At 44.3% G+C, this 26,734-nt stretch overlaps 2 protein-coding genes across 7 annotated transcripts in view; one reads left to right on the forward strand and one right to left on the reverse strand.

Moving 5' to 3' along the window:
* DICER1 (dicer 1, ribonuclease III) overlaps positions 1-23,181 on the reverse strand; it is a 74,053-nt gene extending 50,872 nt beyond the window's left edge. For 5 of the 6 annotated variants that reach the window (XR_006705287.1, XM_045451971.1, XM_045451970.1 and 2 more), the window contains exons 1-3: positions 22,920-23,025; positions 1,366-1,429; positions 81-181 (exon numbers count right to left, since the gene is read on the reverse strand). The gene's annotated coding sequence lies outside the window, so the exon portion shown is untranslated. Of the gene's footprint in view, positions 1-80; positions 182-1,365; positions 1,430-22,919; positions 23,026-23,080 lie in introns of those variants that run through there. The other variant, XM_045451969.1, reaches the window with a different exon arrangement.
* Positions 2,667-26,709, forward strand: LOC123583753 (translation initiation factor IF-2-like). Its single transcript, XM_045450844.1, has 4 exons — positions 2,667-2,780; positions 22,633-23,329; positions 25,809-26,004; positions 26,415-26,709. The coding sequence occupies exons 1-3, from the start codon at positions 2,667-2,669 to the stop codon at positions 25,859-25,861; spliced, it is 864 nt and encodes a 287-aa protein (XP_045306800.1). The 3' UTR covers positions 25,862-26,004; positions 26,415-26,709.
* Positions 26,710-26,734: the final 25 nt, after the last annotated feature.

The following is a 26,734-nucleotide window of genomic DNA, read 5'->3' on the forward strand; positions in this document are numbered from 1 at the left end:
TTTCTCACAAATAATTTAGTAAAACACACGAACAAACTCTCTTCCTCTTTCCACGTATGATAGATAAATCACAGATTTACCGTTTTAATGTTTGAGATCTCTGTGTTGCTGTTGTCCGAGCTGCATTTTGACATTGTGATAGCAGTTTATTGGAAAATCACAGCATGCCCAAGCTTCTGCTCTAAAAATAAATGCAAAAATAGCCAAGTTTAAGATTCCTGTACTTAAAACTGAATATAAACACATCTACAAGAAAGCCCCATTGATAAGAAAGTTAAATAAAAGACCATTATTTTGTATTACATATTAAACAAAAGACATTTGGGTTATTTTAGGATATGAAGTCTTATTCTAAAACAAAGAACAAGAGAGTGGGGGCTGGCAACAATAGCATGCCTAATTCCCAGAGATCTGGGGAAAAGAAAAAGTTAGAGGAAAGTTCAAGAAAAGGCTGCAAAAGGAATACAAGAAAATCAAACACAGTAAACAAAATCTAAAGATAGCAGCTAGAATAACGGGGGGTAAAAATGACAATGCCACGTATACATCATTTCCTAAATTCACGTACACCAAAGAAACGAAGATCACCGAAAGAGGCACTTGGCTGAGAAATCCCAATCACCGCGATACGTGCATGAAACCTGTCAGCGATTTCAATTTCTCAGAATGGAATTAAAAACACAACAGTTCAGGGGCACCTGGTGGCTCAGTCGGTTAAGCGTCTGACTTCGGCTCAGGTCATGATCTCATGGTTCATGAGTTCAAGCCCCACATAGGGCTTTGTGCTGACAGCTCAGAGCCTAGAGCCTGCTTCAGATTCTGTGTCTCCCTCTCTCTCTCTCTGTTCCTCCTCTGCTCGCGCTCTCTCTCTCTCTCTCTCTCTCTCTCAAAAAGTAAATAAAGATTAAAAATTAAAAAAAAAAAAAAAAACAAAAACACAACAGTTCAATCCACACTATAAACTCTCTTACAGAATTCATTCATGAATAAAAGAATTCAGAACACACCCCAACGATATCGTTATAAAGAACTATAAATGCAGTGCAGTTCTGGTAAAAGATCACAGATCAAAAACTAAGGAAGTGTGTTAACACGGGAAGCTTAATTTAAGTAACAAACGTTGATTTTGTCGGCTTTGACACCAAATCTTGCTCGTGCTCATTACGCTAATGACTGCAGTGTCTCCACTCCCAGAGGCTCGGGAAAAGAAACCGCGAAACTCATCCGTGTCTGGTCTAGTGTCTGGTCTAGTCGGGCGAAGGCCATTCGAGCACAGGTGACGCTTTCTCATCTCACAGACAAGTTCGCTTTGCTAGTCAGTTAACAAAGCAGGTCTTAGCACTGCTGTAGTACGTACATATTTACCTCAAAATGCTGATTCTAAGTTCTCTCAGTTTCCAAGTCTGTATTAATTCACACCCTAGGTAACCTGAAAGCAATCAGAGAGAATATTTTAGAACATTAAACTCATTGTTAAAAACCAACTTTAAGAAAATTCCTATTTGACAAACTTTGCATACTTAACTTATCAGAGTAAGATTCCTGGTAACTTATTTTTCTACTCAGAGTCAAGAAAACAGTACACACCTGAAAGCGCTGCCTTCAAAATGAGCCTTTGTTACGTTCTAGTACAACTGAGAACGTGTGCAGGTTGTTGGCACAATCCAGTTAGATAGAAGGGAGAATTCTTGGCAGTAAATTCCATTCCCGCCCCCACCCCGGTAAAATCTGACTTTGAAACTGTGGGAACACCATGTGGGTCGGTAACCATGCTTCCCAGGAGCAGATCTCCCCTCTCCTGGCGTCTGTCTGGGTTTCTAAAGCTACCTCCTCCTGTGACGCTTAATTCCATTCTGTCCCACCACCTGGGAGGATACAGACTCCGTTCACCATCAAGGCCTCATCTGTCACGCTCCACCCCGCTGTAATCCACACTCACACCTTTTCTCAAAACACCATTAACTAAAATAATAAAGCTGACAATGCTTTAAAATTCAACTCCACTCTTACAAAATTACTGTCACCCAAATTATCTCCTTAGGCATTTCGGTACAGACGTCAGAGAGTTAACGCACCAAGTACAATGAAAACTTATTTCGTGTTCATAGATACAGAGTCAACAGGTCAAGTTTTCTCATTTTAATTGATGGTCAGAACTTCGACTACAAACATGCAAACTCCTGTTTGAGAAGCCCCTTTTAGATAGCTTGGAAAAAGACATGCCAGGTATCAGACACTCGGTCAGGGTTTAGTCCGAACCAACAAACTTCACCCACATTAACTAGCATCTAACTCCAGCCATACCCCTTCAGACAAAGGCTTGTGACAACAGACAGCTTAACCATTCTGATCTAAGGTCCAGAAGCATCTAGAGCTTGCCGGTACACATTTTCGAGACCGGTAACACAACTTACAACTCAGTCATTTCATTGTAACGTGTCACAGGTGCCGACACTCTTAACTCTACAGGTATCGCTGTCCGGATTTCCTTCCTACTCTCATGAAGCCCAACACGTGCCAACTACTAAAAGTCCCATAGTGAAGCAAAGAAAACACCCACGCGTTAACACCGTGATGGTAAAATGCTGTCAAAAGTACTTCTGTAAGCGAAAACAGATAAAACTAAGGACTGCTTGAAGAGCCTTTGGATCCGGGCAACAAACACGATGTCGGAGATCCGGGGCATTTTACCCACCAAGCCTGAAATCACCAAGGGAGTCTGTGGTTATAGATGCAAAGTGATGGGTCTAGACGATTACTGGCATAAAGGCAAGTTACAAGTAAGAGGCTTCCCTCTCCCAGTTGATCATAAAGGGAAGAGATTCTCCCTCCCTCCCTTTGTTCACAATTTCTTTCCACACTTTGCAAATGTAAGTGAATCTCTTTAAAAGCCAAAGAGCCTGTAGCCGGTCTCCCATCTCAGGAACGTTTTCCTAGCACCTGAAAGGTATCCCTGAAACCTAATCCTCAAGAAAGACAAGGCCCGACGTCTCCCAGTCTCCTAGGTAGAGATGGGCCTCATTTGTCACCGAACTCCAAACTGCAAAACCTACCTCTGGTCATGAAGATATGAGGAAATGAGGAATTTTATCTTGAAAACAAGGATGTCAAGTGTCGTAACCACTTGACTGTACAGAAGAGTGACATCTCTTGGTCTTTGGAGCCTGCTTAGCGGACAGCCTGTGAGGCCCGTGGCCCTCCGGTTTAATGCTTACCCAGTAAGAAAACTGTTTTCTTCCCTCTACCTGCGTGGACAGATTTTTCTGGGTGAAAGAGGAGGTTCTGTTTTCAATTATATTTCCTCAACACTCGTCTTTAAAACAAAACAAAACAAACCCATAAAATATATTCTCAAACAACATCCATGCCAAACAACAAACTTCCATTTCTTGGAACTTGAATACTAGAGAAATCTTAGAGTTTGCCATCCAAGTACGTTAGGGGGAGGAGCTTTTAAAATGATGACAGAGCTAAGCGCACCAAAGCTTGGCTCCTTCAAAGAGGATTCTGTACACGGCAAGGACCCAAGTTGTTTCAAAACCACTCCCACCGACCTTCCTTTTCTAAGTTAGAGTCGGGGCACAAGCAGTCTCAGCCGTTTGACCTTCGGAAGCCGAGGTGATGCCCTCACCCCTTAATACTTTCTCACTTACAGTCACTCCTCTCTGAGGCCCGCCACGTGGGAGCGGCACAGGGTAAGGTCACCTGGGGAGCTGGAAAGCAAATTGTTTTGTTTTGTTTTGTTTTTTTTAAAGTATCATTTAAAAACCATCTGAAAGCCAACAAGGGGTCCAGTCTCAAGAAGACCCCGGTTTATCAGGCTCCCTCTAAGGTGGTTTCCTTGCCTGTAAAATATACTAAGCTATTACTGAGAATCTGGTTAAGATCACATACACGAAGCTTGGTAGAAAAAACGTTCTTGTGACACAGAAAATGCTCAGTGTATGGCAGGACTTTTTTTTTTTTTTAATTTTTTTTAACGTTTATTTATTTTTGAGACAGAGAGAGACAGAGCATGAACGGGGGAGGGTCAGAGAGAGGGAGACACAGAATCTGAAACAGGCTCCAGGCTCTGAGCTGTTAGCACAGAGCCTGACACGGGGCTCGAACCCACGGACCGCGAGATCGTGACCTGAGCCGAAGTCGGACGCTTAACCGACTGAGCCACCCAGGTGCCCCAGTGTATGGCAGGATTTATACAACCACACTCCCGTCCTATCTAGTCCTCCTCTCTCTCTGCTCCTCCCCTGCACACACGCACTCTCTCTCTCTCTCTCTCTCTCTCAAAAATGAACATCTAAAAAATGATGACAGTTTGGGGGCACCAGGGTGGTTCAGTTGGTTGAGCGTCCGACTTCGGCTCGGGTCATGATCTTGCAGTCCATGAGTTCGAGCCCCGAGTCAGGCTCTGTGCTGACAGCTCGGGGCCTGGAGCCTGCTTCGGATCCTGTGTCTCCCTCTCTCTCTCTGCCCCTCCCCTGATCGTGCCCTGTCTCTCAAAAATAAATAAATGTTAACAAAAAATTTTAATTACAAATTTAAAATTTGTAATGAACAAAACTGCTTACAGTATGGAATACAATGGAAAACAGCAAAGCACTTTTATTTAGAGGAAGATCATGACAAAGTCAAATTACAAACTAAACAAAAGAAGAAAAGGTGGAAGGAAAGAATGGAGAGAGAAAATTTATCCAAAAATTGAGGATGGGATTATGACCATAAGCCATCTTTTTCCTTAAAACTTTTCTGCATTCTAAAATTTCCTGCAATTCGAACAATTTATTGCTTTTAGAACTGGAAAACAAGCTTTCACGTGGAGGATGATTTGTAGTAAGACCACAGTTTAGAGAGAAATGATTCCGGGGGCACCTGCCTGGCTCAGTCGGTAGCACATGTGACTCTTGATCTCGGGTCATGGGTTCGAGTCCCATGTTGGGTGTAGAGGTTACTTAAATAAATCTAGAGAGAAATAATTTAGACTTTAGATTAAAACCAACAAAAACAAAGAAAACAAAAAGTTTTTTTTTTTTAACTTCTCCCTTCTTAAGCCATTAAATGTGGTAAAACTTACCCTAGCTTCTATGACTTAAACCACAAATTCACTAGCTTTCTTCTCTCGCACTACTCTATGAACCAAATTTCTGGGTTTCTGTAAATCTGTAACAAACATATTATGTTTACATTTCAATGTCATGAAGCCTAAAATTAGATCTGTCCAAAACCGAAACTGAATACAGGTCAAACACCATTTTAACAAATATCATCCATCAAAATCTCCACATAAAAAGTATCTCTAGGCTGCCGGCCAGTGGCCCACGTACTTGGAATATTTCTTAAAAAGACAACATTCCTACACACCAAAATGGCACTTGGAACTGTCCCTCCCTTTCAGGTTACCTACAAGGACATTTACCCTTCAGTTTGTTTCAAGAGGTAAATACTTAATACACCGCTAACTTTCAAGATGAATTCTAAGGCTACTGTTTGATTTCAAGAGTCTGTCCTTTATTCAATAAAAACATTGTTCAACAAGTGCTAGAATTTACTCAATTCGTGACCCTCTTCTTGTCTATCTTTTACGTATCACATAAGAACATCCACGAGAGAAAAAAAAAGGCCACCATTTTCTATGTTAAGCTGTTTTAACACAATACAACACATGAACATTTTAATACTAAAGAAAGGTTAGTCCTGGGGCGCCCGGGTGGCTCAGTCGGTTAAGCGTCCGGCTTCGGTTCAGGTCATGATCTTGCAGTTCGTGGGTTCGAGCCCCGCGTCGGGCTCTGTGTTGACAGCTCGGGGCCTGAAGCCTGCTTCGGATTCTCTGCTTCGGATTCTGTGTCTCCCACTCTCTCTGCCCCTCCCCGCTCACACTCTGTCTCTCTCTGTCTCTCAAAAACGAATAAACATTAAAAAGAAAAACAGATTTAAAGAGAGGTTAGTCCATGGGGCGCCTGGGTGGTGCAGTCGGTTGGGTGTCCGACTTCAGCCAGGTCACGATCTCGCGGTCCGTGAGTTTGAGCCCCGCGTCAGGCTCTGGGCTGATGGCTCAGAGCCTGGAGCCTGTTTCCGATTCTGTGTCTCCCTCTCTCTCTGCCCCTCCCCCGTTCATGCTCTGTCTCTCTCTGTCCCAAAAATAAATAAACGTTGAAAAAAAAAATTAAAAAAAAAAAAAAAGAGAGGTTAGTCCTGAGACAAAACGAGTCTGAGAGACCACAGACTATGATGGCCGTTCAGCTCAGTCAACTTGAGTCAGGAAAGCAAACATATTAAAAGCTCCAGGCAAGGCGGGAAGCACCAAGCACTGGAGCGCAAGACGTGCACCCACTCATGTTCTCTGCCTTCCCCCAGAGGCCCAGGACTCGTGTATCCCAGCCTTCACATGAGCTTCCGCTTCCGGGCCCGCACCTGCCACTCACTCACCCCCAAAGAACCTGAAACCTATCACTGGACTCCCCTCTCATGCAGCACACGGGGGCCCACCCTACCACCCAAATCATGGCTTAATCTGTATCTTCTGCTCCACATTAGATACTATTGCTATAGCGATTTTCCCCCCAAAACTGTAAGATTTTTCAAAGGAAAGATCGTCTCATACTTGACTTGCACAGAATTAAAGCAAAGCTGGAAATATCAATAAATTTGGTTTTCATTAACTAATTCCAGGTAGAGAAAAAAGCCTTACTGATCTAACCTTAAATTAATATGTATCTTTTTGCAGGCCGAATAACAAATTCAATTTGGATACTTCTTACTTTTAAAAGACTTTAAACCACCCACATTATTTTCACAAGTTTAACACCCCATCCTTGCCCCGTCCCCCAACAAAGAAAAGTTCAGGGCTGATCAGAAGCCATCAAAGGTACAGAGGCACCCATCTGCACAATGATAATCCTGCCAGCATCCAGCTATCCTATCCCGCCAGCCTCGTCCTCCCAGAGCTCCGAACCTCGGCAAAATCGTTTTGCACGTTAACGCAACCTGATTGGATAGACCTTGAAAATGTTTCAGCAATAATGTACAGTTCTAAAGTTACAACATAACTAACTGGGAAAACCCAAAGACTCGCTTTAGAAACGTTGTTTTATTAGGTGTGAAATCTAGATAAAGTTCTATTTAATGTCAACTAATAAACATAGGGGAAAGACAGAAAAAAAAAATCATCATTTTTAACCATCACGTTACTAATTGAGGCAAGAGTCATTAACGGATGCGAAAGATGCTGGGTGAAGTTTACAAAAGAATATTTACGTCATCTTAAGGTATCTCTGCACAGATTACCTACGAACCCTAATGAAAACTGGTAACGTTGCCCCTGGAACACCCAAGAGATGACACCCTTAACCACAGTGACATCTGGGACAAACTGGGACTGGGACAAACGGACATGTAACTTCTAAATGTGATGAACTGAGAAGGAAACGTCATTTATGTAGATTTTCCTGCCCAAAGTTGCAAAGCCTGAATCTAATCATGAGGAAACATGGAAACGAAATTTGAGGTTCATTTCACAAAACCACCGGCTCCTGCTCTTCAAAGATGTCAGTATCACAGAAGATACAGTCTGAGAAAAGAGTCCAGATTCCAAGTGGAAACAAACGTGTCAACTACATGCAACACACACGGTGCGGTTCCTGGACTGAATCCCGTACAATAGAAGGACAATGGCCATAAAGGACATTACTGGGCTGAAGCAGCACGGGCCACCCGAAAACAGGCCACTTTGGCGTAGAGAGTATTCTGGGCTGAAGGCAACGGAGAAATAGCAGCTGCGGGAGGAATTCTCTGCCCTTTCCCTCTGCCTCAACGCAGGACATAAACGTCGCTTTGTGAAAGTGTCCCTCCTCCCCACTCCAGTACCAGGAAGAGACGGTAATTATCCCAAAGACCCGGAGGATGCGAATCTGCATAAACAAACCTTACTACCATAGCCCCTGTTACTTTCCCTCATCTATTTCCCTTCCCACGACTGACCATCCCCAGAAGCCCCAACTCTCATTCCTTTGTCTTGTCACGCGTCCAAAATACATCGCCCTTTATTAAAATGGTACATACACTCTCAAGTCTAACTGCTTCCTTGGGTTTTCACTCCTCCCGGGTGAATCTCCAGTGTGCATATGCCAAACAAATCTTCTGTCTGGTTCATCTGGCCTTTGTCAATTTAATTCACAGGCTCCATCCGCGAAGAGCCCAGAGGAAAAGGTTTTTTCCTCCCCCCATAGAGACACTGGTGAAATGTAACTGTCATCATCAATGCTAACGTCTCCGAATTCGGTGACTACACTGTGATTATGTAAGAGAATCTGCTCTTGTTCTTAGAAAATCTACCTCGAGTATTCAGTCGTGAAGAGTGTAAGGCCTGCCACTTGATCTAAAAAGGTTCGGAAAAGTAACAACGGAATGCAGAGAGAGAAGGCAAATGTGGCAAAATGTTAAGTATTGGTGCATGTAGGTAATGGTGTGGGAATTCTTTGGACTATTCCTATAGCTCATGAGTTTGAAAATATTTTTAAAACAAAGTGAAAAACAAACCCCTAGTAAACACTGATATAGATGTTTGACTATCAAAACACAGGGGGAAAAAAAAGGGGGGCGCTTAGGGTGATTTTCCCCACTTAAAAGACCTTTGTTTTGCCTCCTGCCCCTTGAATTATTCATTCATTCAACAAATATTTACTGAGCGAGACATCCGTACCGCCGGCTTGTATTCTGGAGAAGGTGAGCGCCGGGCGGGAGCTCAGTCCTGGAGGGACTCAGTCCGGGAGGGGACAGTAACAGGGCCTCATGCGGGGGAGGAGCCAGCATGTGAACATGCACTAAAAAGAAACCAGGCAAGTCACGCTGAGGACATCATAAGCCCTGTGCCGTGGCACCTGCCCCACACAAGTGTCCAAACAGCAGGATAGGTTAGGATAAGCAGGAGCCACAGCCTAAAGGGCTTCCTGCGCAGCCCCACCAGGGCCGAGAACCCGCGGGCTCCAACAAGATCTGGGCCTCTGCTCGTCTAGTCTCAGCACACGCCAAGGGCTCCCACCTAGTTCATCTCGGCCAAGGGCTCTGTGTATGAGGCCCTCCAAGGCCCAGAGGCAGGAGCGGTGACGGACAAAACAAGGAACTTCTGAAGTTTACTCTTTCCTTTAGAAAGGACCTTCCTTTTCCTCGTTGTAATCATTGCCTCTACTCATACAGGAACTTTCTCTATTTGCACACTGCAAGTCCCCTGTCCCAGGCACTAGGCACCCACTTATCCCAACCGTGGAGGAGGCAGGATGGCTGGTCACTCTCTCTCTAGGGATGATTCTCTATCCTTGGCTACCTGTTTGCACATCTCTACTTGGAGATCCACACTTGGCGATCAAGAGAACTTCAGGCTGTTCCAAAACCTGATCTAATAAGAAAGATGGAGATTCATTACTGCTAAACACAATTTAAAAAAAAATATATGTCCATTATGGAAATTCGAGAGATGCTTCAAAAAAGAGAAGAGAAGCAGCATCAGAACAAATGCAGCCTCCTGAGGTCACCACCCTTATTTCACTCAGTTACAATTAAACCCAGAACACACACATTACAGAAAGAATCCAGATGAGAGGGGAAAAGAAGTGGGCTCCAAAGTCAGAGTGGTGACGGGATCCATTTGTAAGCTACGAGATCTTGGGCACATGACCTCATTTGCCTTTCAGCCTCTGCCTTATTTCTTTTCTTTTTTTTTTTTTTTTTAAATGTTTATTTATTTTTGAGAGAGAGAGAGAGAGAGAGAGCGAGCACGAGCTGGGGAGGGGCAGAGAGAGAGGGAGAAACACAGAATCTGAAGCAGGCTCCAAGCTGTCAGCAAAGAGCCCACCAGGGGGCTCGAAACCACGAATGGCAAGATCATAGTGTGAGCCGAAGTCAGACACTTAACCAACTGAGCCACCCGGGAGCCCCTCGGGTCTACAACGGGAACTGTCTGTGGAGCTGTCAGCCTCTGGCTCCTCTCTCTCTCCTACATCATGCCACAACACCTACATTTAATTCAGTGGCTACATCACATAGGCAAATCACTAAAAAAAATAGATACAATGTTAGGCGTGAAAAAGAGAACTTGGGTACTGGGGGGAGGAGGTGAAACACTGCAAGAGCCTCACTAAAGAACACGCTGCATGAGGCACAATTAAGAGCATGTGACATTATTGACATATTTGGGGACTACAAAGGATGGGAAAGAAGCAGGAACCAAAACTACAAGTGCAGGCTCACATCTTTCAGAATATTTATAACCCTCTTAAAAGAAAGAAAGAAAAAAAAAACTTAGGGAAGAATCCACACTAGACCAAAGGGCAAAAAACCAGCAGCTACCAAACCCTGCAAAGGCAATGTGTTGTTAACCTCCTATACTACCAGAACCCAGCAAAGCCACTAGGACACCCCAAATGTGTTTTAGAATTTTCTACATCTGCTTCCGCCTTATTGTATGATAAAGCCTGAGGTCTGTAAGGGACCGAGGCAGTAAGTGAACTGTCTGAATGCACTCAACACCAAAAGCATGAGTAAATCTTTGTTATTTGCCAGACCCAACCTCCCGCCAAGGACTACCAAAAACCATCAGTCCTAGGTAGGGGGAAGAAAAGAAAGCGATTAAAAACAAGAGAAGAATATTAATGGAGCTCAAAGCACCATGTAACTAGGTATAGGGAAAACATGAGTCAAACCAGTATAGCAAGATGGCTCAAAAGTTCAATGCATTCCCTCTGCACTTAGAGGATAAAATCGAAAATCCTTACTGCACACGGACCTGCATCTATCTCTAACTGGGACTTGTGTAATTCTACCTCCTCCCTGCAGACACATCCACCAAGGGCCTTTCTACCCCAGAGCCTTTGCATATACCACCCCCCCCCCACCCCTCAGCCTCAACTGTAGGTCTCGTCGAGTGCCACTTTTTCAGAAAGTCAACAGTTTCAGTTAAAGACAGTAAATCTATATATCCAGAACCAACTGGGGTGCCAGGCACAAGCAGGATCTTTTTGAATGAATAAATGCTGACAATTCTTACCACTAAGAACCAATCCTAGAGGTTATTTCAATATGGACTGCCCCACTCCCAAAATGTTTTTAAGGTGCTATTACTTCCTACTTTAACGACTTATTTTTATTTTTACTATCGCTTAGAAACAATCCTGCAAAGAACCAAGAACATGTTAAATTATAATTCACTAGTCAAATTAATCCAAAATGCAATGTGGTCAAAGATTAAAAATTTAGCTCCGAATCTAATTACAGATTCCACATAACAATAGCTTTTGAATATAATTTGTTTTCAGGGAACTAACTTTGTCCACATAAATCACACTTGTGCCTAAACTGGAAGAGTATTTAAAAAACTTAATTCGAGGGGCGCCTGGGTGGCTCAGTCGGTTAAGCGTCCGACTTCGGCTCAGGTCACGATCTCACGGTCCATGAGTTCGAGCCCCGCGTCGGGCTCTGGGCTGATGGCTCAGAGCCTGGAGCCTGCTTCCGATTCTGTGTCTCCCTCTCTCTCTGCCCCTCTCCCGTTCATGCTGTGTCTCTCTCTGTCTCAAAAATAAATAAAAACGTTAAAAAAAAAAAAAAACAATTCGAGTGGCATTAACCACTGCTTATTCTTCCATGAACCACAATGAAGAGTATTCTTTATGTTAAATCATTTAACAATCTCTTTAAAAAGTTGCAATTTTTCCAAATGGAGCGAAGTTTTAGCTGGTTATTTCTATTTTTAGTATCAGTTACATCTTAGTAGCCACTAAAGAAAGTACTTCAGAAGGGGGCAAATTCCCTGAAAAACAAAACCGACCAAAATTAACATCTAAAGAAACAAAAAATTTGAAGAGGCCTATAGCTTTAAAAAAAAAAAAAAAAAAAGATTATTAAAAACTCCCAAGCCCAGATGGCTTCACTAGAGTGAATTCTTCTAAACATTTAAAGAAACAACTACAATGTTAACAACAAACCCTTCAGGAGGACGGAAATGAAAAGGAATCCTTTCCAACTCTTTCCGTGAGACCTGCATAAACTCGACAACAAAATCCAACAAGGACATTATGGTTAAAGTAAAATTACAGACCTATCTCTCAAACCAAAAGTGTAAAAATACTAATCAAAATGTTAGCAAACTGAATCCAGGAATGTATAAAAAGGATAATGCATCACAACCAGTTACAGTTTATCACAGGAATGAAAGGATGGCTTAACATTCAAGAGTCAACTGATTTAGGGGCACCTGGGTGGCTCAGTCGGTTGAGCATCTGACCCTTGATTTTGGCTCAGGTCACAATCCCAGGGTAGTGGGATCAAGATGCTCATCAGACACTGCACTGAGCATGGCGCTTGCTTAAGATTCTCTCTCTCTCTCTCTCTCTCTCTCTCGCTCTCACTCTCCCCCCCACCTCTCCCCCGCTCACACATGAGCATAAGTGCACGTGCACTCTCTCTAAAAAAAAAAAGTCAACTGATTTATTAATATTTAATATAAAGCTACAATACATAAGACAGTGTGGGTAATGGCACAAAACAATGCAACAGAACAGGCCATGGAATCAGACCCAAACATACAAGTTATTTAATTAATGGCAAAAACAACACTGTAGTGTAGTACAAAAAGGATGGTCTTTTCAAGTAACAACTGGGTTAATTGTGTATCCAGATGGAAAAGTGAGTCTTGACTCCTTCCTCAAGTCATACACAAAAATCAGTGCCAGCTGGATTGTAGTTCTAAACGTGCAACGTAAAACAATAAAGTCTTCAGAAAACAACTTAAGAGAATACCTTCATGTCCTTGGAGTAAGCAAAAATTTCTTAGACCAGACGCTAAAAGTACTAATCATACAGGGAAAAAATGGACAAAGTGGACTACGTCGAAATTAAAAATGTCTGTTTATGATATGATCTGATTAAGAGTGAAAAGGCAAGCCAGGGTAGGAGATACGGAAACCATTTCTACCGATTAGTAAGGAACAGGCAGAGAAGCAAATGGAGCGTAGGCAAAGGACTTCCCAGCACAGGGTATCAAATGGCCAATAACCTTCATAAGCAATTAGAAGGATGCAAATTAAGCCACAATGAGCTACCACCACACCCATCAGAACAGCCAAAATGAAGACACATGGTATCCAGCGTGGGAAAGGATGTGACACTTAGAGAACTTTCATACAAGGCTAGTAGAACTGCAAATTGGAAGTATCTGCTCCGAATGTACGCATATCCCATAACCCAAATAATTCCACTCTAAGTGAACACCGACTGAAATAGACACATATTCACCAAAAAACATGCAAAAGAGCTGCACTATTCCTAACAGCCAAAACTGAAAGACAAGTGTCCAATAACAACAGACAAGTAAACGTGGACATATTCATACAACAGAATACTGTGAATCTCACACACTTCAGATGTTAAGTGAAGCGACCCAACACAAAATCATACCATATAACTTCTACTACCATAAAGTTAGAAATAAGGAAAAGTCACTACGGTGTTTGCTTTTTTTTTGGCCAGGGGACCTGGGCAGGCGGGGCTGTAATTGCCTGGGAGGGGCACTGAGAGGAGCTTGTAAAATACTGGTCATATCTGCTCTTGATCTGGGCGTGTTCACTTTGTACATCCTTGTGATTTAGGTACTTTCCTGTTTATCAGCTGAAACTGATTTCACTTAAAGTTTATTTTAAAAGAGAAGTAAAAATCCTTAATACAATATGCAAAAATTCTTCATTTACCATGGTACCTATGAAATACTGGAAGTTCCCACAGAAAGAGGGAAGGGAGAAGATTTACCTTAATGGAGCATTAAATTATCTATTATCTAATTGAATCCTCAAAACAGCCCTGAAGCAAGTGTCATTTCCATTGTACAGGGATTTGAAATAACCTACCCAAGGCCAACTGACCAATAAATGGGAGAGGTGGAATTCCACCTGAATTCTGACTCCCAACTTATTTCCACAATACACAATACTCGATAATCTCAAAGGAGGGGTCGATTAACACCGATTTGCTAGTCAAAATAAGGTGCTCCTGGATATGGTCCCTTTGATCTCCCCAGGGGATTGAAAAAGAGTAAAATGCAATTTAAAAATAACAGAAGCAAACTGAATGTTTCATTTTCAGCTGAATCTGCATAAACACATTTAAGGAAAAATACTGCTTTAATTTTAAAGCCGCTGGCAGCTGAAATCAGCCCTGGCCACTGACATTCCTCTCGGCCTTGCTAGTCTAGGAACACAGGTGCTCGATAAACAGACAATAACTGACCATATATCCCGCCATTTCTTCTAGTATCTTTATTCCATTCAACTGATGACTAAACACAATTGACTACCTGATACAAATACTACAAAACGAACTTCTCTAGTAAAATGAAGAGTACTACCTGAAAAGAGACTGCTATCATAAAGGGGGTTCAGACATGGTGAAATAAACTAGAGAAATTAATATTCCCGAAACTACCATGCACTGTGTGATTTTTGTCTTCACTCGATACAGAAAACACAAGTAAGCACTTTAACCGAGCATCTGCTGCAGAGACCTAGATAATACAGGCTTCATACATGTATACGTGTATTCTGTGTGTATATGTACGCGTGCTATGCGTGTGCAAATTTGTGCACGTGCTTTAAAGAAAGGCTTTAAAACAATTACTTCTTTCCCTATTCTTGGCGAAAGTACAGACCCAGCTCACAAGTAAAACAAACTTCCCAGAATTCTCTTTTCCTAATGTTCACCAACACAAAAGCTAGGTGTTTACAAAGACTGAGTGTCAAAACAACATTCTCCTTCAGAACTGCATCATATGTCGATGGAAATTTTTTATATCCCCAAAGGGAAGCACTATTTGGCAGTGACTATTTCCCATATTTTAGCGAAGAAGGGCTGAACACTAAAGGCATATATCAGATAAGCAAAAAAAGAATCATTCCTTTGAAGGCGCTAACTGCATTTAGACAAGAAATTACAGCTTTTGCCTTACCTCCGGCTCAATTTACCTACTGCACTCAAATGCCTTAGGTGATTTTTGTTTGGTTTGGTTTGTTTAATCATTTGTTCACATATTCTTAGGAACAAAATTCTGCCTTTTCCTTAAAACACCCCAAATTATTGGGGCGCCTGGGTAGCTCAGTCGGTTGAGCGTCCGACTTCGGCTCAGGTCATGATCTTGAAATTTGTTGAGTTCAAGCCCCGCGTCGGGCTCTTTGCTGACAGCCCGGAGCCTGGAGCCTGCTTCGGGTTCTGTGTCTCCTTCTCTCTCTGCCCCTCCCCTGCTCACGCTCTGTCTCTATCAAAAATAAAAAAATAAAAATAAAAGAATAAACACACCCCAAATTATGTTTGGCCTAAGATCAAAAAATCACTTGAGTTTAGTATATGCAGCAGGTACATCTAAAGATTTAGAAGTTTGGGAGTTTCCCTTTTTAATGTTTAGCTATACAAGACTGGGAAAAAAGCTAGGTGCTCTCAGTACAGTGTTCAACACAAAATAAAAGCTTTTAAAATTAAAGTACCAGGGTTCCCAGTAGACCCTCTTCTCATTAATAGTACCCAGGGCCTCCTGATGGGTTACTGGCTCCTCACCATACTGGTCAGGTAGAAGGCTTCAAACCGCCTCTGTGAAATTTTCTCCTCATTCACCAACATTTACTGAGCTGTACTAGAAGCAGAGACAGACGATGAAAAGTCTCAACTGTGTCTGAAAGATTCTGCCATCCGGTCAAGGCAAAATCTGGCTCTCTCTATACTCTTCAAGACAATTTCTCCACATTTGCATTTTACATTCCCTGCTCGGACCCGCCCACAATTCCGTGGTCTCCTTTCCCGTGGTCCCTGTATACAAACCTTAATACTCAAGAAAAATGCAGCCTCTCTTTTCCATGCCTCACGTTCAGTCGAAACCCTCAGCTTGAAATGGAGAGGTCCCGGAGTTCTAGGGGTGCCTTAAAGACTACTGACTAGAAGATATTTAAAGGCTTGCAAATGTTCTCATTTTACCAGTGAGAAAGTTAAAATCTAGAAAGGCAAGGTGACTTGCACTTACCACACGGCTAGTTATTTAGAAGTAAAGCCAACTAGAACAGAGGTTTCTTGACCACACGTTATTCTGCACTGTTCATTCGATTCCATCAATCGTGTGGAACTCGTGCGTCAACCATCCAGAACTTTGTCACTGCTCCTTAGTTAACCTATTAGTTGTCATTGTGTAGACATGGCCTAAGCAAGCACGTGCAGATAGGATTCAGAAGGGATCCCTGCACCTCGTATAATTTTATGTGAAATTATGAGTATGTACGTTTTTCTGGAAATAAGATTCACATCTTTCATCAAATCCGTAGTCTCTGTCTACAGAGTAAGAACCAGTGGCCTACACCAAGGATGTGTGACAGATATATAAACGGTTCATGATGGTGTGAAATACAGATTCAAGGATGATGTTTTATTCATGCATAATAGGAGGATAATGGCTACTTAGGGAGAGTTAGCAATATAAAGGCATTATTACACTTGGTATCTCTATTACAGAGACCCAAGTCAGATAGATAGCTGCACTATTTGATACAGTGCAGACATCCCTAGGATGCTATAGTAAAATATTAATCTTTAATTCTCCAAGGTGGAAAAAGCTGAAAATACCACTGATCAGAGGCCTTCAAATCTTTGGGTTTGACAGGTTAATTGCCCTCCGAGGCTGTAACCAACAGAAAGACACAAGTCCTGGAATCTCAAAGTATTAGATAAGTCTGCTGCTGCCTTTCTTTTCCCCTTCGAATAGTCTTGCTGAGCTAACTCCTTGGTCAAAGAACCTTTCTACATCATTTCAAAGATCGAGTTTTACATTGAGATCCTCCTCTCATTATTTGAGTTCAATACGTTATTTTTAAAATTCTGAATGGGTTTGTAGACACCTAATTCCCAGAGGAATTTTCCAAACGTGTTTTTTTAAATCGCTACCTCATTGCGTACATCGGGCTGTCGGCAAAAACAGAACCAACATCACAACCACCACAGTCAGGCTGCCTCAACAATGAGAATGCTTTCGATACCGGTACAACTCCCGATTTTTATACCAATTTTCTTCTATGAGTTTCTTAACGCTTCTCTTGGTCCACAATGTTTCTATGCACTTAATCGTATGTACATCACAAATGGAGGAGAATCAAGAATCAGACAGCATGATCTGTCCAAAATAAGAAGAACGATGATCTTTCTAAAAGCCTTAATATACAAGCAATATCATGCTCCATAAACCTATCTTGGCTTCTAAGGACGACTCCAAAAAAAATTAAATATAAATTAATCAGTTCATTAGGCAAATCTGAGCACCTTCTATGCCAGGCACTATCCCATCCTTACTATCTTATCAACCTTAACGCAGCCAACACTTACTATTACCATGAGCCTCAAAGATGAGAACGCTAGGGCCAAAACTTAATTGTTTTGTCTTCTTTCCAGTAACAGGCTTAGGGACCTCCTCTGACAATGTTTTCTTGTGGCATCTTCTTAGTCACTTATTTAAAATGTAAAGCAACTTTGTGTATGAAAAAGAGTCCTAACAATTCATTGACAATTTCAGATGAACGAGAGAGCCACTCTGTACTCAGGGATCTGTTTTAACAAAGGCCTTTTTATATGACTGAAGATTTCAATTTCATCAGCTTGACTTGACCTCAAAAATAATGCATTGCTCTCTGTATTCATTCACTGAGTATACACCACCATGTAAGAAAGGCAACTGACACGCATTCCTAAAGACTGGCAGAGAGAATCTGGAAGGTCCTGACTGCCTACGCTATCCAGAAAAGGGTTCATTTGTGACTGGATCGTGATTCAGCATCGGTCAAAAGCCTGAATGAGATCATTGATATTGCGGGGACATCACCTGAAAGATAAATTAACTAAACTCTGACGAATCAAATTACCAGTACGAGGCACACCTGTACTACTGAAGCCTGAGGCTTTTCTCTGCTTTCTCTAAAATGGCAGGTGCAAAATGTTTCCCTATCTGTAAAATGCAACACATTTTCTCCATCTATCGTTAATGTCATTTTAGGCAAGAATCCAAATGATTCTTCTTCATACGAGAGAGAAGTCGGCTTCTCCTGGTTTACTTCCTCTCATTAGTCAATGCCGACTATATAATTAGTTCTGTTTCCTCTTTTGCTTTGACTAATAAAAATTAAAAACAAAAAAGCAAAACAAAACAACAACAACAACAAAAACCTCTTCGGTTACATGCAGATGCCGAGGCTGTCCTTGCCCTCAGCCTCTCACCAATAATTCCTTCCAGCAACTTCCACACTCTACCCCTCCATTTAGGCCACTGTTTTCGGTCTTCTCAAATCAGTCCATCAGTGTAAGACAATCTCAAATCCTTTCTCAAAGTAGACAAATAATAAAGTAGTAAATGGCTATGTCTACACAGAGTGTACTACCACGAGAATCGCCTTAGCGGAAATTAGTTGTAACTAAAAAAAAAAAAAAAATCAGCCTGTAACATGCAAAGGATTTGATGAACATCAAAGAATCAGAAAATAAAGAACAAAAGATCCACCTCACAGGCTCAGGAGGTAGACTACAAAAGACAGGGTGCTGCTTCGTAAGATCATCACCTACTTCGGCAAGTCGTAAGTGTGTAACGATAGGAAAAAATATTCCAAAGAAACTTGTGAATAAGACCCAGTATAACACACATACATCCACTGGGGTTTCTGAACGAAGTCAACTCTTGAATGTCCAAAAGGGAGAGCACAAGGTAAACAAGATAAATCACTTGGCTTCAACTTACTCTTTACACAAGTTGAACACAGACCTTCCCACTTTCGTCCTCTAGCAGCATCAGAGCACTCCAAAGCCCCACGATGAATCAACTGAATGAATTCACTCCTTGCACATCTACTCGCCAAGCAGTGATAGGAAGCAAGATCATAAAAATGAGTAAATCCTGGGACTCAAGGAGACTATACTCATCTCTGAACAGAGGGGAATTATTTGTAGGATAGTGTAACCGCCTAGAGCAACCCTCAGAAAACTCATACTGCAGTAACTTCTGACTCTAGCGTTTTGATGATCAAGAAACAGCCTGACCGCCTCTGAGTATATACCCAGAAGAAGTGAAGGCAGGGACTCAAACAGATACTTGTACATCTATGCTCCCAGCAGCATTAGTCACAAGGCTAGAAGGCAGAAGAAACCCACGCGTCCATCCATGAAAAACCAGATAAAAAAAATGTGGCGTGTATACACATATACAAGGAATATTATTCAGCCTTAAAAATGGAGAGTCGGACAGGCACCTGGGTAGCTCAGTCAGTTAAGCAAGCGTTCAACTTCGGCTCAGGTCATGATCTCACGGTTTGTGAGTTCGAGCCCCGCGTCGGGCTCTGTGCCGACAGCTCGGAGCCTGGAGCCTGCTTCGGATTCTGTGTCTCCCTCTCTGCCCCTCCCGACTTGCGCTCGCTCTATCTCTCTCTCTCAAAAATAAACAAACATTAAAAAAAAAAAAAAAAAAAAGGAGAGTCTGACCCATGCTACAACATGAATGAGCCCTGAAGACTATGCCAGCTGAAACAAGCCAGTCACAAAAGGGCAAATATTGTATGATTCCACATATACTAGGTTTCTGGAGCAGATTCACAGAGATGGAAGAATGGGGGTGCCTAGGTCTGGGAGGAGGGGGGAATGGGGAGGTCATGTTCAATGGGGACAGAGTTCCAGGTGAAGATGATGAGAAAGTTTTGAAGATGGATGGTGGTGATGGTTGCAAAACAACAAACATATACTTAACGCCACCAAACTGCTCATTTAAAATTGGTTAAAAAGGTAAATTCTGTTATGCCGATTTTACCACAAAAAAAGAAAAAAATATGAATGATTCCGATAATCAGGGGTCACCAGAATATTTAAGGTTAGAAAAAGTTCCATTCATTCAGCAATTAAAACAAAAAAAAATTTTTTGTTTTAACATTTATTCATTTTTGAGAGACAGCAAGAGACAGAGCACAAGCAGGGTAGGGGCGGAGAGAGGGAGACACAGAATCTGAAGCAGGCTCCAGGCTCTGAGCTGTTGGCACAGAGCCCGACGCGGGGCTCAAACTCATTGACCTTGAGATCATGACCTGAGCCAGTCAGATGCTTAACCGACTGAGCCATTCTGGTGCCCCGTCAACAAATATTAACTAAGGACTTACCTGTCTTTTTTTTTTTTTGTCTTTTTTTTTTTTAGTGTTTTTACTTTTATTTTTGAGATAGAGACAGACAGAGCTTGAGCAGGGGCGGGGCAGAGAGAGACAGAGATACAGAATCCTAAGCAGGCTCCAGGCTCTAAGCTGTCAGCACAGAGCCTGACGTGGGGCTCGAACTCACGAGCCATGAGATCATGACCTGAGCTGTAGAAGTCTGATGCTTAGCCAACTGAGCAACCCAGGCGCCCCAGGACTCACCCACGTCTGACACAGGTTTTCTCCTAAAATCCACTTGCAGTAACGGAATGCAAAGAGCCCACACGCAAGGACTCTGAGATCAAACCACGACTGACTCCTGACTGCTACTTCTAGGTTCACAACTCAGGTCAACAATCGGAGTCTTCATATCCTTGCGCGTAAAAGAAGGACGATACTGCGTTTGTCTCAGGGAGGTCTGAAGGAGCAGGTATATAAAAGCAACCGAAACATCCTGGCACAGAAGAAGGAGGCACTTTTTATTAATAAACGTTTCCTTTCTTTCCTTTGCCACAAGTAATGACCACAGGATGTTAACCGGGTCACAAGTGAGGGAACCTCTAGGAAATACCTACTTTCTCAAATGGAACAAGCATCTCGCACGTGGGATGGTGGCAGGGGAGAGTCCCAGGGTCATAAACGTCATTCCTAGAAGGCAGCACTACACCAAACGAACTGCCACCTATGTACCACCCCCCAAATCACTGTCAGGTAAGAATCACGAGCCACATCAAAATAAAACGTCTTCTAAACCCAAGACAAGAAAACTTGGCAATGGCAAAACCCTGCTATACCAACTCATACCCAAGAGTCGCGGGCATGATACAGTCGACAGAACTTAACCTCTGATGGTGAGCTGACAGCGTTAAACTGCAGGAAAAGAAGATCTTTTCTCCCCGAATTAAATTGGTGAATACATCTTTTCTTAAAACAGCACGTGTATACAATGGATAAATCCATTAACCCATGTTGCTATTTAAATGTTTAGAGTGACCATAGTACAAGCAATGTTTACAGTATTTCTAATCTATAAAGAGAGTAAGTTTTATTAAAAATTTTTTTTCTTTTTTTTCCAACGTTTATTTATTTTTGGGACAGAGAGAGACAGAGCATGAACAGGGGAGGGGCAGAGAGAGAGAGAGACACAGAATCGGAAACAGGCTCCAGGCTCTGAGCCATCAGCCCAGAGCCTGACGCGGGGCTCGAACTCACGGACCGCGAGATCGTGACCTGGCTGAAGTCGGATGCTTAACCGACTGCGCCACCCAGGCGCCCCTAAAGAGAGTAAGTTTTATGTGACCTAAAATGAAGTTCTGAAATAATTATATGCACGTGTCCATATATGTCTGTGTGTAGACCACATATTCCATGTAACGTACACACGCCACAGGTAGCTAACTGGCTCCAAAGACAACACTGCGAAATAAACTGATGATTCCAGAGCCTAGATATTAATGACACTCCCCCAAATACTAACAGTCCTAAAATCACTACTCCCTCGCAGTCTCATTCAGAATCCTGCACCATTATCCATCGTCCAATAACTTGTTGGAGCTCTCGATTCAGATGGGTTCTTACTGAGAAAACGACGTGTTTACATCAATACATTTTCAATTTAGTGAACCTCTTACGAGAGCACATTAAAAAATATGTACTTTCCAAGTAATTTAACTCCTAACTCCTGTCCTTTTCCATTCACTGAGCGTGCTGCACTTGAAAGACAAGCAACAGAAGACAACTGAAAATCGGGATGGTAAAGATTCAGAAAACTCAAAGCCAGAAGCACCTCCCAGCGGCACAGGCTTCAAAGTTAATTACTCTTTAATAAGATGAATGCTTATCTCGTGATAATCCTAAGAATGCTCAGACTTTTCATGTGGATCAGCAGCGGGTCCCCGGAAGAATGACTTTTCTTCACAAACGCACAGACTGAACCCTGAAGAGCAAAGGACTCCTCACTCATCCTTGTTTTTACAAATCTCCGGGCTATTAAAGACACATTACGGGGTGTGTTAGCTCTGCTGCGGGCAAAGCCTTCGGGGCAGCTCGGTTTTTCTAGACCATCCCCATGAATCTGATGCGCTAACCTAAAACATACACCGACTTCCCGGGGATGAAAACCCCTCCAGAAAGGCTCCTCTGCAGGGTTCGGGCGTTCTGGCAACAAAAACATTGGAGGGGAGGGGCGAAAAGATGGCCCCGGCCACCCGCCCCGGGGGACCCAGATCTGGTCACCTGCCAATAAACGCGAACAATCCTCGCCGGGCGGGACCCCAAGGCTCGCGCTTCCCCGCCAGCAACGACAGCCGGCCTCCCTGCCCTCCGAGCAGGCCCGGCGTGGTCCCGAGGATGCTCCCCGGACCCCGCCGCGGGTCCCGCACCGCTCCCGCGTGCGTAACCGGACCTGTCAAAGCCTGCTCTCCGCGGCCCCGGCCGCCGCCAGCGCGACCGCACCGCGGCCCTCCACGGCGCCGACTCCGGAGGGGCGCCAGGGGCCGGGCGGCGCGGAGCCCGGCCCGGTGGACGCCCGGCTCGCAGGCCGCGCCGCCCGGGACCGGGCGAGGCCGCGCGCCATCTGCCCGCGCCGGCTGCCCTCCCCGGCGGGTCCGGGCCCGGGCGCCCACGCGGGCCTCCGCGCCGAGGCGGGCGCAGCCGCTCCCCGCCCCGCACACAAAGCGGCTCCGCGGGAGCCCGCCTCACCTGCAGCACGGGGCGCCGCGGGCCTTCGAGAACCATCGGACCCCGCTCCGGCGCGCGCGTCACAGCCCAGGCCTCCCGGTGCCGCCTGGCGCCGCCGCCGCCGCCGCCATTTCCTCCCGCTCGCCGTCGCCTCGTCCCCGCTGTCAGGTTACTCCATTCACCTGGGCCTGGAGCAGCCTGCGCCGCGCCGCGCCTCCGCCTCGACCCCTCCCGCCCGCGCCTGCGGAGACTGCGCAGAGCCCGGCTCGCCCGCAGCCCGCGCACGGCCCGCGGCAAAGGCGCACAGCCGCTTGAAGAATCCCACCGGCGCCCGCGCCGCCCCCTCCGCGCCCCCACGCTCCGCTCGGCCCCGCTCGCCCCGCGCCGGCATGAGAGCGAGCCTGTGATTGGACAGAGCGCGGCGGTGAAAGGTTAATCCCGGCCCCGCAGCCATTCAGGAGCCGGGAGACAGCGGACGCGGGAGGCGGAAGCCAGGCGGCGTTTGCGGCCCAGCGCCGGGAGTGGACTGGGGCGATCCACCGCCTGCGGCCCGGCGCCTTCGCCGCGCTTCTGGGCCCGCGCGCCGGAGCCGCGAGCGCTCGCCGGGCTCGGCAGAACCTCCCGGCTCTCGGAACTCGTCCGCCTCCATCGTTGCCCCTCTGACACCCACCGCCCCCTAAACGTGGCCCTTCCCCACGGCCGTAATTGTTCTCCGGAGGCTCAGAGCTCCTCTTACCACCGCCTCCCCTTTTTAAAGGGCCTTCCCACTCGCCTGCTTCTCCCCCGCGGTGGTGGTGCCGGGCCCTCCGCATTTGGGGAGACAACAGACCCCACCCCCGCCCCGGAATAGGAATAACCGGATAATGGGACGGAGACGGGGGGGGGGGGGGCGCTTATGTAAATTGTCCCTTTGCATAGGTTGCAACCCTCTGCCACACCTCGTGTCTGTGAATTAAAGAGTGGATAGAGGTCCAGTAAGTCATGGGCTTAAAGAGAATCCTATTAATTTACCCCCAAATGTAGGCATCTCTTCCAGAGGACTCCTGGGGTAGGCTGGTGCACTGCGGGGGAGGTATGGTAACAGAGACCAAGCTTCCAATCTTAAGCTTTAGCACTCAGCACCTACTCCGTGCTAGATAGCCGGTGTTCTACAGCCGCCACCAGCCTCGTGTGGCTCTTGAGCACTTAAAAATTGGCCAGTCCCAAGTGGGATGTGCTGGTTGGAACTCATAGATGTATGTGTGCTTTACCAAAAAAAGACTGTAAGACATCGCACTAATAATCTTACTGATGACATGAAGTGATCATGTGTTTTACACAGCGGGATAAACAGTAGTTTCACTTGTTTTTCTTTTTTTTGCTGTGCTAGAAGAATTGTGATGTCTTACGTGGGCCACATTTTGTTGCTATTGGACTGGCTGCCCTAAGGCGCACATGCTCGCGATATAAATTGGAGATGGGCATTGTAACTGGCCCCATTTTAACAGATGGAGAAACTGACTAGCCTCCAGCAGCTAATAAGTGAACTGAGATTAGAGCCCCAGGTAGTCTGGCTTCCGGACTGGCCTGCTGTCAGTCACTACTGTGCTCAAATTTTGATCATACATCTACCATAGTTTGGCTTGGAGAGTTTCGCCTTAACATAGAATGTTCATGGGCAAAATTAGGAAATAGAATGCTTTGGGCAGACCTCCATAAAAACATTTCTTACACGTACCTCACTGTGGGCAACAGACCTCCCCGATAACGCACATAAAGGCTTTCAGGAGATAATCCTTTGTGAAAAGGATGGCTTCTCAGGGTGAAAATAGGCACTAGCAGTGGGAATTTGGGGGCAGGTAAAACTTTTAGCCCCTCCTGCTGTCCGTTCAATCTGTCAAGACTAGCTGGTCTTCTCCATCAGCGGATTTGTCTAATTTTCACCAGTTTTTTTTTTTTTGTTAAGTAAAAAAAAAGAGTGGTACATACATATGGTTCATCCCTCAGAGAGCATAACAATGTATATAGTAGAAAGAATCTCTTTCTCACATCTGTCCCCAAGCAGATATTTCTTCCTCATTCATCAGAAGAATTTTTTCATGTGCATACAAGCCAAGACTTCCTCATTTACAAAAATGGTAGCATGCTCTACACGCCTACTTTACCTTGCCTTCTTTACATAATATATCATGAAGGTATTTTGCAGCAATATATACAGAGGTCCGTGCTATTTTTTAAAAATTTTTTAATGTTCACTTATTTTTGAGAGACAGACAGAGTGTGGGGGGGGGGGGGCGGTGCAGAGAGAGAGGGAGACACAGAATGCAAAGCAGGCTCCAGGCTCTGAGCTGTCAGCACAGAGACCGATGCGGGGCTCGAACTCACAAACCGTGAGATCATGACCTGAGCTGAAGTCTGATGCTTAACGGACTGAGCTACCCAGGCATCCCCTTGCTATTTTTTTTCAATCCCCATAACACTTTATTGCTGGGATGTGCCTTGATTTATTTAACTAATTCTCTATTGGTGGGCATTTAGACTTCCAGTCTTTTGCAATTAAACATCCATCCATTTGGCAGTGACTGAGTATATGGGATGAGTGATGGATCCAAATTCTTTTTCTTCCAGATGGCTACACGGTTTGCCACTGATTGGCCATTTGTTGAAGGGTTCACTTGTAGACTCTGCATTTTGTTCCAATGATCTATCTATTCATGCTCTAGTTGCTGGATTGTTTTTAAATCCGGAGACATAAACTCTTGTCAGGGATAGTGTTTCACACTTTGTTTGGATCACTAGAAATCTTGGAGCTAATATTTCAGCCCATGTTAAGCAACGGTATAGTACCATGTGGTATGCATTTTCTGTGGGCAAATTTTTTTATTTTCCCTCTGCCCTGATTATTTCCATAATTTGTTTTCTTTTTTGTAGGACAAGTCAGGATACAAATATACCTTTGCTTAAGACTTTTTGTTTGCAAGTAACAGAAACCAACCTGAAGTAGCTTAACCAAAAGGGAAGAACTGTATCATAAGGTTGCAGACGCTTCTCACAGAAGCCGGGAGCAGGAATACAGCTGCAGCAAAGGAGTAGACCCAGGAGTTGGGAAGCTTTCAGGAACTCAAAGGTACTCTCTATATCCTTCTGTGATTTTTTTTTTCCCCTCTGTGTCTGCTTATCTGTGTATCTTTCTCTAGTGACTGGTTCTCTCTGCTTTTCCATCTACCCAGGAGAATACAGTCGTCCCACTATTCAGCTAGGAAGTCAGCCGAGCGTGGAGATCAGAGCCAAAACAAGGAAGGTGGGTGCAGTCCTGCAAAGTCAGGCAGCCAATTGTATATACAAGGGGACTCTGCAAATGAAAAACTATATTGAGGACCACGGAAGCCACATTCCTCACTGTTGGAGAATGGGGTTACAAATATTGAAAGGAGAAAAGAAGAAGGCTTGAGTGGTCAGGTTGGAATTGGAGATACTGATGTGAACCTAAGGCTTTCAGTATACATAAAAGGATATCTATGTATATATACTTCCTAGCTCTGTCCGCTGAAAGAACCCTGGAGCAGCAGCCCTATATCCAGGAGAACACCTAACACCCAGCTTGAAACACCATCTTCTGCTAAAAGGAACCGGGAATCCTTGAAGAAATACCTGATTTCACAGTTGGGACAGAGAAAGCGTAAGTGAGCCTGGACCTTCTTGTCGTGCCGGAAAACATGAAAATGCTCAGAGTGAAGGAGACATTTCAAAACAACAACGTAGTCCGTTTGAAGGGACTCCCGCTGGCCGAATCTGGGAAATTGGAACATCAAAATAAATGATGATAGTAGGAGATTATGTCCCATGGAGTAAAATAG

The sequence above is a fragment of the Leopardus geoffroyi genome, chromosome B3, assembly GCF_018350155.1.
Source record: "Leopardus geoffroyi isolate Oge1 chromosome B3, O.geoffroyi_Oge1_pat1.0, whole genome shotgun sequence".
Taxonomy (NCBI): Eukaryota; Metazoa; Chordata; class Mammalia; order Carnivora; family Felidae; genus Leopardus; species Leopardus geoffroyi.

Bases quoted from the DNA above. Each gene is read 5' to 3' on its own strand.
- LOC123583753 (XM_045450844.1), top strand. From the start codon at position 2,667: ATGTCGGAGATCCGGGGCATTTTACCCACCAAGCCTGAAATCACCAAG. The intron at 2,781-22,632 runs GTAAGAGGCTTC...GACCTGTCAAAG, and splicing joins GGCATAAAGGCAAGTTACAA to CCTGCTCTCCGCGGCCCCGG. The intron at 23,330-25,808 runs GTTAATCCCGGC...TCTTTTTTGTAG, and splicing joins ACAGAGCGCGGCGGTGAAAG to GACAAGTCAGGATACAAATA.